This window comes from Lissotriton helveticus, chromosome 4_1, assembly GCF_964261635.1.
Source record: "Lissotriton helveticus chromosome 4_1, aLisHel1.1, whole genome shotgun sequence".
Lineage (NCBI taxonomy): Eukaryota > Metazoa > Chordata > Amphibia > Caudata > Salamandridae > Lissotriton > Lissotriton helveticus.
In genome coordinates, this window is record NC_136063.1 from 1933173244 (window position 1) to 1933185412 (window position 12169).

Genomic DNA, 12169 nt, shown 5'->3' on the forward strand with positions numbered 1-12169 from the left:
CAGCCCCAGGGTCTCAGGTATGTGGGTTCTACTGGACCTGATTTTACAGTTTTTGATTCCCAGCCAGACTCCGGTACCTTTTTAGGTCTTGCACCTGTGACGCAGCGCGAAGCACTGTCGCAGCGAGACCTATAGTCGTCGACTACGCTTTCAAGGGCTTGCAAGGGAGACAGGAGATGGGCACGCGCAGGCCGATCGGATCGGGACACGCGCCTTCACCACATTCCACATCTCCTGTCCCCCTTCAGTCTAGGCAAGGCAGCTGCATGCGGCAAGAAACACACACATACACACGCACCAGCCTCCCCAGCCAGTGCACCCGTACTTATCTCACTCAACAACAGAGACACACACACACCAGACGCCCCCTGCCACTTTCCCCTCCTCCCTCCGGTGTTTCACGCCAACAGAGACACACACACACACCAGACGCCCCCTGGCGCTTTCCCTCCCTCTGGCGTTTCAGGCCACGCTCTCACCTAAGTGCCCTTCTGATGCACGGTCCTTAGCCCACGCTCTGCGACTCGGCCCGCTCTTTTTTTGCTTTAGGCGCTTTGGCGGCCCCCTCCCTACGCCGCACCAAAAGCGCAGCACCTAGTTAAGCGCTACCAGGGTCACGAGCACCATGTCACGCCGACGTGCACGCTCACGCCGTGCCTATAACGCGCAGGTGCACTTTCACTTTCCCTTGTTTGCTGTGGTTTGTTATTGTTTTCCTGCACTATGTCCATGCAGCGTAAACTTATTTCGGATATTCGTTATTCTGAGGTCATCGGCTTTCAAGGCGACATAACTGATGCGATTCATCTGAAAGAAATGTAGTAAGAATAAACATGAATATCATTGGTACTTGTAATATGAATATGTATGTTATAGGCTCTTAATCGCGCCAATACCCTTGTCAAACCCCGTAAGTACCAGGTGCTGCTATTACCCAGGATAGTGGCCCTGGTTTCTGCTCCCATCTAAAAGGCTAAGAAACCACAACAGGCTGCATATGAGTGTGTGCTTAACCATCACGAGTATAACTAAAGTGAAGCACATGGTTCTAGGCACTGCACACGGTTCTAGGCACTGCACGAACGGGCAGCGGTGCACTGCATGCACGAAGACCAGGTGGGATGGCGGACAGCAGCAGCCGCGATGCCCAGCCTGCCCCTGAAACCCAGATGTAAAGCGCCTAACGGTGGAATCTGCAGTGGGCAACCTGGGTGATTGTGGTGTAACCTGGGCCATGTCTCTCGAGTGACGAGCTCTCCGACCAGAAGCGTTACCAGTGCCGGCACCCCATGAACACAACCAGCGTGCAACCTTTATTAACCTTATGAGGCAGATGCACCTGTTCCCTGGGGGTGAAGCACAGCAGTGACCAGCGTGGCTGGTCCAGATAGTCAGATGGGTCAGTGGAGCGCATGCACAGATACCTGGACACTTAAATCTCAATGGGCGATTAAGCCCCGTATCCTTGTCAGGTCGATAACATGGGCACAGTGGTGTGACATAACTACTCCGACTTCAACGTAAATCCACAAATATAGATTGCGTAAAGTGTTTTTAAAAAAAATTGTAATCCTCATGAACTCAAATAATTTAAGGTTGTGTCTCTGACGATCTAGTGAGACCAGGGGTGCCTTTAATGTTGAAAAGGGCGTGTCCGAGAAGATGGCCATTGCGGTTTGCTCCAGTTAGTGTGTAAATTTGAATAAACAGTGCTTAACCAGTAATCGCTGATTGCTTAGTGACGCAGGAGACATCTCTGACGTGCCCCTTTCACAACTGTCTGCATGTGGTTCCCATGCCGAAGGGAGGCGGGGAGAAGCTGCCCCGCATTGGTGTGTTTTTGTGACGCCTTGAATGGGCAGCGGCTTTGCGGCTTCCGGGGGCTGCTTATGATCTTGAACCAGTAAGAAGGCTGTTAAGTGTGAATCTTTAATTGTACGCGTGCGGTCGAGAACACAATGTAATAATGAAGGTGGAGTGACTGAAAATCTGTTCTTGACATAACTCCCACATTACATAACACACTAAAAAAGAATGAGGACAGAAGAACGCAGTACCTACCATGCCTCCGCAAATTAACTAAACCTTGCATCTGCTGCAAGCTAAAAGATGGACAGCAGAGCTTTAAGTAGGATGAAACAAGCATCTGCAATGCAATCGATCTCGCATTTACGCAAGCTATTGGCATTGTAAATGACAATGCCTTTTATTTAGGTTTTGGTTTTTAAAGCATAAATAAAAGGCATTGTCATTTACAATGCCAAAAGCTTAAACCATCGCTAATGAAAGACCTATTGCTTTGCAAATGCTTGTTTCTGTACTGCTGGCGGAGGGTTCTGGTTTGTGTCGTGAGTGGATGGAAATTGGAACTGATTTCCTCAGTTTCTTTGTACGTGGCATCCGTTGGGGCTTTTGCAGTAGAATTTCCTTTTTCGGTGTGGGTTGACTTTCTGCTAGCAGGTCCTGCTCCAAGCAGGTCCATTAGGTTACCTTCCTTCCTCCTCTGTGGATTTTCTTGGGGGGTTTGTTCCTTGGTTTTTTTCAGGGTCCAGTTGGCGTAGGGTGGATCCACCCGACTCTGACCTTCCGGGGAGTACTTTAGTTTCTCCCTCCTGTGTTTTTCAGATTGGGGTCTTTCCGGCAGCTTCTGTCTCTCTTCCGGTAGGAGGCTTCCTGTTCTCTGTTGTTTTCGTGGTTGTTTCTCTCCCTGTCCCGGTTCCTCAGTCTCCCCTGTAGTTCCACTGATTCCACTCCCTGTTCCGGGTCCTACAATTCAGGTTGGCGTCCCCACCTAGGGTGTTTGGCACGCATGTCTCGGTTGGTGGGTGTTTTACATTTACATTTGCAGGTGTTCCCCTCTTCACTTCTCTGGATGGCTGGCTGGCTGCTTCCCCCTGGTTTTTTTTCATGCCGGGTTGGAGGTTATCAGTGCCCACGTGGTTGCAGGGGTGTGGCTTTTTGGGCCACTTGGTCCAGCCATCCTGGGATCTCCACTTCCTGGGGGTACGCTTCAGGAGGGACCTGGGGGTGCTCTATTTGTCTGTGGTGCACTGTGTGCATCTCTACTCCCTATTGGCATTTCGCCTTCTTCGCCCTTAGGCGTCTGTAGGACCGTGGCTATGCCTTCAGGGAGTCCTGTACTCGGAATGGGCCAGTTTTTCCCTTTTGGGCGGATGCCTGTCTCCCCCAGTGCGCTATCTCCTACAACTCTGGGACCAGTTGTCTCATGTGTGTGAGTTTCTGGTTTCAGTTCCTCCGTTCCGCAGGGTCCTCTGTGGTGGTTGTGCCCTGCTCTTTTGTCCAGTGTTTTTTTGTTGGTTCCTCTTCCTGGCCTGGCTCGCACAACAGTTGCTGGTGGAATCGATGGAGTGCCCCCCTGGGGGTTACGTTGCTCTGAGGTGGTGGCCTCGGTTGGGGTCACTTCTGTCTCGCACTGGGGATGGGCTGTTGGCCTTTTCTTTTTGTTTTCTGTATCCTGTTGTTGCCCATGGCAGTCAGTATTTTGGCAAACGTCCAATTTGTCTGGTCCTCTTTTCATCGGTGGGGTGGTGTGTGCCCCTCTCTGTTTTCTCCTTTTCCCGTAGATTTTGCTTCTGTGCAGTTTCCCAGCTCCTGGCTCACGCCATCTTTCTTCCGGAAGTGTGTTTGGGCCTGTCGATGCCGTGGTCAGTCTGTTCTCTAGGCAGTTGGTTTTGGATCTGGACTGTTTCAGTCATTTCTACTTCGATTTGGTCTCCCTTGGCTGATTCAGCCCTCAGGTGCTGTGTTTACCCTGGCTGTTCCCTTGGCCAAGAGTCTTCTTTCTTGTTTTCTTCTCCTTCCTTGTCTCCCTCGGGTGGGTCCGTTTGTGATGTCCTGGATGTGCTTCACGACGCCCTTAGTTCCCTTGGCTTATCCTCCTGTTGGTGCAGCCACATGTGGTGGTTCCACTTCGTCTGTCCCCACATTGACTACCTCTTCTTCCTCTGGCCACACTTCTCAGGTTGAGGTTTGCAGTCTAGCTCTGGTGTGGCGTACCTTCTGTGTGCACAGGTGTTCTTTGGCTATGGCGGCCCTGATCCTGCAATCCTGTCGGCCGCCACCCCTGGGGGATTCTAGCCATTGTTTGACAGCATTTTTCCATCTGGTGTCTGCTTCTTCTAGTGCTGCTGCAGCCATGTGGGAGGCTCTATGAGTGGTTTTCTGCTGCATTTGGCCATAGCCGGCGGATGGCTGTTTGGGGTTTTTAGGGGGTTAGACGGTAGGTGTTCTGTGTGGGCTCCTCTGGCGGCTCACTGGCTGCCGCGTGGGTTTTTCCGGTGTCTGGCTGTTCCCGCCCCAGTGCTGGGTTGGATTTGCCTCTTGTTCAGCTCAGTTGGCAGCATTCTCCGTTTCAGCCTTTGGGGTCGGCTACCTTCTGGCTTCCTTCTGCCGCAGCTGTTTCTGGAGGCTGTTTCTTCAGGGTGTCGAGAGGGGGTGCTTGGGGCTTTGTTGCCCTCCCCTCTGCTCCTTTGGTTGGTTTCAAAATAGGGTGGTGTCCTCATTTACTTTGTATTCTTAGGTTGTCTTACCTGGCTTAAGTTCTCATCGTGTGTCTTACACTGGCGGCGTTTCCATGTTCTGGGTGTCCCTCATGCACTTTATATTTATTTTCTACACCCTGCTATTTTGCAGGTCTGTGGCTTTGTTGGTCTCATTGTCTGGCGGAGTGGGGCTCTCACCATCTCTCTCTCTCTCTCTCTTTGGTCCCGTTGGTTTTGCGTGGCCTTTCTCTTTTGTTTCTGTCGCTGGTCTACCTGTTAGAGCGTTTGTTAGGTTTCGCCTACACAGCGCGCATGCGCTTCATAGGAGGAGACCTGTAGACATCGGTCCCCTTTTTTTACCCACAACCGTGCACGCGTTCCAATGCCTTCAATTGCAACACATGCACGTGTGGAGATTCACTTGCCGGAGCGAGCGCCACCATATGGTAGCAATTATCGCTCCCGCAAGTGAATCGCTCAGCCCCCCCCCCCTGCTGCCACACGAGGTGTGCGGCTCCCCCTGCTGCCGCGCGAGCTTGTGATTGTTCTTCTTCTACAGCGAGGCCTCTCTTCTTTGGGGCTGATAATTACTAAACAGCACGAGTGCTCCTTGTGTTTCCTGTCGCAAAGAGATGCTTTTTGTCCCTACGATAACTGCTCAAAAAGATGCATTGAACATCTGTTGAGAGCCGTCCATCTGTTATTTCTAAGAGGTGGGCCCTCCTTTACTGAAGCTGTTTCACTTTCCACATAGAAGCCCGTGTGCACTGCTCGGCACTGCACATTGTCCTGTTAGAGCACGCGCACGAACACTCGTGAACGAGGCTGTCGGGACTTGGGCCAGAACCCGTGCTCGAGCAAGACGTCCTGCTTTGTCCTTCCAGTGTCTGCCTGGGGGCGCTGCGTGTTACCCCACGTCCATCGGACAAGAGATGCTGTGCCTTGTCCCACTGACCCCCGCGGAGAGATGTCCGGTCGTAAATTAGCACTGTCCGCCCAGAGAGATGCTGGGGGCATTCACTGCGTCATGAGTTCCACCACAGGCCTTTGCAACCCAGGTACAAGGCTTCGGCGGTAACAAGAGGCCGACTCGAGCACCTGCCCCCCTTTTGAGGCCTTTGGAAAGTGTTTTCCGAATGTGCTTTATAACCGTCCTGGAAATGTCAAATATGTACTTTTCTCTGTCCATGCGGCTTCTCATCAAGGCTGGAGAAGAACCAATCCGTTGTTGATTGATTTCGGATAGTGTCCGTCAGAGACACGCAAACTGACGTGTGAAGGCGGTCAGGCTTGGTTGACTCCGTAAAGAGACACGCGATGTGCCACCTTAAGAGATATTGACCATTGGTGACAATAGAGCCAGTGCGAGTCTTTAGCGGTGACACTACAGCTGTTGTGACATGTTTCTTATGAGCGCCAGAGGATCCGATCAGGAGAGCCCCATTGAGGCATGATCAGCCCCAACCCTCCTGGCACACCTGAGACAAGGACTGCCCCCTCCTTCTAAGGGTCAGGAGGCCTCAGGGGTGTTCTCCCCACCATGGGTGACGCCCTAGGAGCACCCTCATGACTCCCTGCGACAAATAGGAAGTTACATGTTCTGGGTACTTATAAATATTTTTGTCCTCAGTGTATCTGAAATAGTAGAACTACTATTCTGGCGAGTAACTACATCATCTGTTACAGTTTTCTATATATCAAGCCCTTGATATAAGCCTCTACCAAGCATGATCGAGAACAGGTTTCGCATGAAGCCCGTTCACTAGTCTCTGCTTAACATACAAGCAGTAAGAACCCGGCAAACCTGAGGATCTCTTTTTCGCAGAGGCGCAGAACTTTATGTAATATGTTCCGACATTTATGAAATAACAGGTGGTGGGCGCAATCTTCCAATGGAGGACTAAAGTGAAATAAAGAAAGCGTTTAAATAACATGTTTAGCATCCAGCGGCTAGAAGTGAAAGAACATGGGGGTTTTGCGCATTGTTTAATTGAGCACAACATTGTATGTAATTAAAGTTTTGGGTACACAGATATATAAAAATGCTTTAATGAATACATCGGTAATTTGTGAGCTGCAATGAATGCTTCCATAAGATGGGAATGTGTCCTGCAGAAAAGGAGTAAAAGAGAAACACACAACCACACACACAACCACACGCACAACTACAAACACAACCACACAAACACACACACACACACACAACCACACCACCTCATGCAAAACCACACACAACCACACAACCACATGCAAAACCACACACAACCACACACACACAACCAAACACACACACACAACCACACACACAAACAACCACACACATACACACAACCACACACACAGAACCACAGCCCCACACCCAACCACACACACAACCACAACCACACACACAACCACACACCCAACCACACACACACCACACACAACCACACACACAGCCACAACCACACATACACACAACCACACACACAACCACAAATCAACACAACCACACACACATAAAATAAACACACACAACCACACACCCACAACCACACATCATCACACACAACCACACATACAAACACACACACACACAACCACACTCAACCACACACAACCACACACACAACCACACCGTCCATGCACACTTTCACCAGGCACAGACACCATCAGTCGTCAGTGCACGCTTTCACCAGGCACACACCACCAGCCGTCAGAGCACGCTTTCACCAGGCACACACACCACCAGCCGTCACTGCACGCTTCCACCAGGCACACACACCACCAGCCGGCAGTGCACACTTCCACCAGGCACACTCACCGCCAGCCATCAGTGCACAATTTCTACAGGCACACACACCACCAGCCATCAGTGCACACATCAATTGTTAACCCATCCACAATTAACTATTGTAGCAATCGCAGTATGGCGCACTTTACTTTTCAACATATTCATCTAAAGCGTAGCATGCCACATTGCTACAAAAATAAATACACTTTTTTTGGCCTACAATTTATAGACTTTTGTTGCAATTGGTGTTGCAATATTTAGCAATGCCAATAGGTCAAACTCAATTAATGCGAGACCTATTGCATTGCAAATGCTTGTCTCCTTAGTGGTTTGCCAGGAGTGTTTTTTGCATTCTGGGCATCTTTTGCAGGTGCTTCCTTTCGGAGCTTTAGCTTTGCTACCGTTTGGGCTTTGCTTCGTCCTTTAATGACCCATGGCCGTTTGCCCTTGATGGGAGATGGGTTCCTGCTTTTGGGTCTGCTGTTTTGGGTTCAGTGGGTCCTCTAGCAGTGTCATGTGCTTGGGTCATTGCTTTGCATCTGTTTGTTTTTGCTTCTTTTGTGCTGTGTTTGTCGAAATCAGTTTTTGGCTTGGGTAAGTACTCATACGTAAGGACTGTGAGAGGAAGACGGGCAAGGAGGTAATACCCTGTTGCTTTCTGATAATTTTCATTATTCAGAGTTCATCTCTTCCTCATCACAGTCCTGAGTTCCCTTCCGCCTCTCCCTTTTGCTTAACTATTTTCTTGCTAGGCTTTGTTATTTCAGGAAGTTTTTCCAGGAAGTGATGCATTTATAGGATTTAGTATCAGGGCCATTTTGGATTGGGAAGAAAAAGTCAAGTTTTGTAATAATACTTATCTCACTACATTCAGATAACTACTTTGCTCTATTCCAGCCTTTCCCAAACTGTGAGTTGACACTCACTGGTAGGCCGCAAGACGATTTTTTGTGGGTCAGGAAAGTAGAACCAATAAATAAAGATGCCTTCAAATTATGTGTTTAACTTGTCACTTTTGCCAAAAGACAGAGGTCACGTGTCAGGCTATGCGTCCTGATAAATTGCTGGAAGATTGGAATTTACTGTTCTTTCTCTGACTGCAAAGAGAGCGGAGTTTTAAAAGTGATTTATGTGACAATCTTCCTGTAGTACAGGGAATCTGAAAGGAAAGGCTCTAGAAGGAGATGTTGTTTTTTGGAACACTGAACAAAATGCATATTTTCGTAAAGTCTAAGGTGAGCTTGAAACAAAGATTTTAATTGGATCAAAACAAATCAAGATACTTTACTTAGTAATGCAATCATAAATATTCACAGAAACCTTATCTCCGCACATTATCATTTGTGTGCTGTATAGTTCTAGCAGTCAATGTGTATGTCAGTGTACAGGTAGTGACCACGTCAATGAAAAATGTGCGGTCTGTGGATGACAATGCGCTGCCACATTAAGCTTTAGTTACATTATACCCCCTCGTGTCCATTAAACGGTGGTGGGTCGCAACCGATTGTTGTTCTGAAAAGTGGACTATAGTTCTAAAAAGTTTGGGAAGCACTGTTCTAATCTCTATAAAGTGTCACTGCAAGTGTCACAAATAAAACCTTGAATGTCACACATAAGCAAGCTGAAAACTATATGATGCTAACAAACAAATGCTATTCTTTTTGTTTGCTCTGTATGTCATCATTCAGTTTCCGTTTCCCTTCTTCTTGGGGTCTAGCATGGGGTAACGTTAAGCCATTTAAATTCTAATGGATTTACCGTGCTACCCATTGCAAAAGACCCCCTGTAATCAAAATGAGCCCACGGTTATCCTCCCTTTCCTTCAAACGATTTCTGCTTCTGATCACAACGTCACTCCAGGTGGCTGAGTACTAATAGGAAATACCACTTGAGGAGCGACTGTAAGAATAAATCTAGCTAGGGCTTTAAATTGGTCGGGTCCTCCCGGTGCTGAACCGGCAGTTGTTAAAAGCAGGTGCAGAGACGGGTCCCTATCAGGTACTCTTTGCCCTCACCCTTAGGGCAAAAAAAACCCTTAACTTTGCAGTTGTATCATCCTTCACTGCACTTGATGCATCTTCATTTATTTTTACAGTTCTATATAGCGCACACTCGGCTGAAGGTATTGGGGCACTTTACATAAGCACCAGTTACATTACACTATGACATATTCATTTTTTGAAGGCTCGAAACTGCTTTTTCACCACAAAGGTCGGCAGCTGTAGCTTTACGCCACAACCTCGCCCACAAGAACTGAAGCAGTTTCAATATTTTATACAAAAAAGTCATAGTTGTTGCTTATTTATTTAATGGGACTTACAATCACTGACAAAGCCAATAGTCCTGGCTTGTTGTAGGTGTAATGTTACTTGTTTTGTTATATATCTGGATGAATTGAAACAAGCAGCAAAATATCAGTGGGGCAGCACACTATGCTAAGCACAAATTTTTAGCTTAAATCTTTTAAGCCACACCCTTATTTACATCGGCCACGCCCCTATGAGAGACCCCCATAGTTTTTTCATCCCACTTAAATCCCTGGATCTAGGAATCTCTAATCAGCCCAAATCATGACACATTCTTCCAATAAAGAAAAAAAACAGCGTCATAGAGCCTATCTAGCTTTTTATTGACTTGCATTTTCATTTAGGGTTAAAGGTTACATACACGCCTAGGTCGAGACTGTTGATAGTAACACTGTATTTGTCTGACTTTTTTGCTTGTCGAATAACTAGAACTTCACTTACCAGCAGGCTTGATTTCTTTTACGTAGTTGCTGGGAAACCAGCCCGTTTTCCCATTGAAGTTTCCTTCCCACCATCCGCCTTCTTCCACTCTTGTGACATAAATGACGTCTCCTTTAGAAAATGAAAGCTCGTCTTCGTTGTTCTGCTTAAAATTGAATTTGGCCTTCACTACAATCTGAAAACTACCGTTTTCTGTCATTTCCTATAAGAAACGGAAAAAAATCTTTAAATATCAGGAAATAAAACATTTAAAAAACGCCGACTGATATTTTCTCCATATGTCAAAGATATTTGTATTCATTGATGGAGATTTTGTGTACTACTGCATGCCGCATTACGCACCTCGCAGACCTTTAAGAAAGGGGTACAAAGACAATGTCACGAAGTGTTGCAAACTGTACAGTTTGTCAAAAGATACAACTGTGGGCGGGGTGGCAAGAATGAAGTCTTTCAGGCACATCAGTTAGGGACAGTAACCAGGGCACACGTCCTAAAGAAGTGGGGGGACGCTGACGTCACGACAGGAAGTGGCGTCACGAAAGGTGGCTTGCACCATCAGACTCATTGCCTCCCCTCGCTCACCCCATAGATGCGATTGCATCAGAGAAGCCAGCGCGTGACATACAGCTGAGACACTTCATGTGTACTCAGGCGACCGGGCCGGAATAGGCCTCGTGGTTTTGTGTGCCTGGCACGGCCCCGCACCCTTCTGCCGACTGGTAAGGTAAGTGCTGGTCTCAGAAATCCTGGTAGGCCCCCTGGGGTTGCCACATTGCTTCTACACGTATATTGCTACGTACTGGTCCTGCATTGGAATCTGCAACCTTTAGCCTGCTGTGCAGGCCCGGCTCCAGGAATTTTTAATTGGGTGGGCCAAGGACGCATTTGGGTGGGCCACTGCGGGCTCGATTTGTCTCATATATGTCTAGGCAGGCCTGCTTCAGGGCCCTCCTTTACCTCTTCTTAGTCTTACAAGGCCCAGTAAAACTCACTCTTTTCCAAATCTCTTTTTAATGTTATCACTCACAAAAAGTGTTTTTTCTATGTAATGTTCCTTTGATAGAAAGAGGAGGTTTCTGAGGTGGGAGTATCAGGCAAGTGACACTTCTCGGGCTCCCTCTGTGTGAGCCTTCAGGGAGAATCCCTCTTCATTACTACCTCCACCTGACCACGGACTCTTGAACGCACTCCCTTACAAGCTTGATTAGCCACTATTCCTCTCCAGTGCACCTTATCTCACAGATGACCTTGGGCCCCGCCCCATGTCAGGCACCATCTCTCGGTAAAAACATTAGTAAAATCACCTTCATACTTAAAACATTGAATAGAGCAATAAATATAATTAGCACGCACTTTAAAGTATGTTCCACAGTGGCCCTTATGGCCCGACTGCTAATTAAATAAACAAAAACAGAAAGGCCATGACAGCGCTGATGCAAAAGTCTTTTTTGGTGCTGCACCAAAAACCTCTTTCTCCATAAATACCTTTACTACCACCTTCCAACAGTATACCTCATCCATCCATGCCCCCCCCCCCCCTATTGACCTCTTCCTCGGATTCCCTCACTGCCACACGCCACAAGTGCCCCTCATCTCCCCATAGCCCCTCCCCTTTGTGACCTCCTCCTCGGATTCCCTCACTGCCACCCTCCCCCAGTGCCCCTCGTCTCTCTGTAGCCCCTCCCCCTCATGACCTCCTCATCAGACTCCCTCAATACTACCATCCACCGGTGCCCCTCATCTCTCCCTAGCTTCCCCCTCCACCCCATGACCTCATCCTCGGATTCCCTCACTGTCATCCTCCAACAGTGCCCCTCATCGCTCCAAACCCCTCCCACTACCTACTCCTCGGATTCCCTCACTGGCACCCTCCACCAGCGTCCCTCATGTTTACGTATCCCCTCTCTTATATGCATTTAATTTGTTGTATAACGCTGCTCATATCAATGTAGTGTGTGTCAGTACTTTACACCACTCACACACTTACAGAGACAATGAATCATGCACGTATGTAAATCAGTCTACAAGGAATGTCACATAAGCCAATGAGGATTACAAGGTGTAGGAATCATAGGTCACCCATTCTGGTGGGTAGTATATTTTAAGAGGGTTTCGTCTGGGGAAACACAACCTTAGGATTTAAAGAG

General features: G+C 48.1%; 1 protein-coding gene across 3 annotated transcripts in view; it reads right to left on the reverse strand.

The window, feature by feature from the left end:
• The window catches only part of ARHGEF6 (Rac/Cdc42 guanine nucleotide exchange factor 6), a 1071863-nt gene that overhangs the window by 563639 nt on the left and 496055 nt on the right, over positions 1–12169 (reverse strand). For all 3 annotated transcript variants that reach the window (XM_078688613.1, XM_078688614.1, XM_078688615.1), the window contains one exon: positions 10023–10224. In XM_078688613.1, the coding sequence (XP_078544739.1) occupies positions 10023–10224 (202 nt within the window). The remainder of the gene's footprint in view (positions 1–10022; positions 10225–12169) is intronic.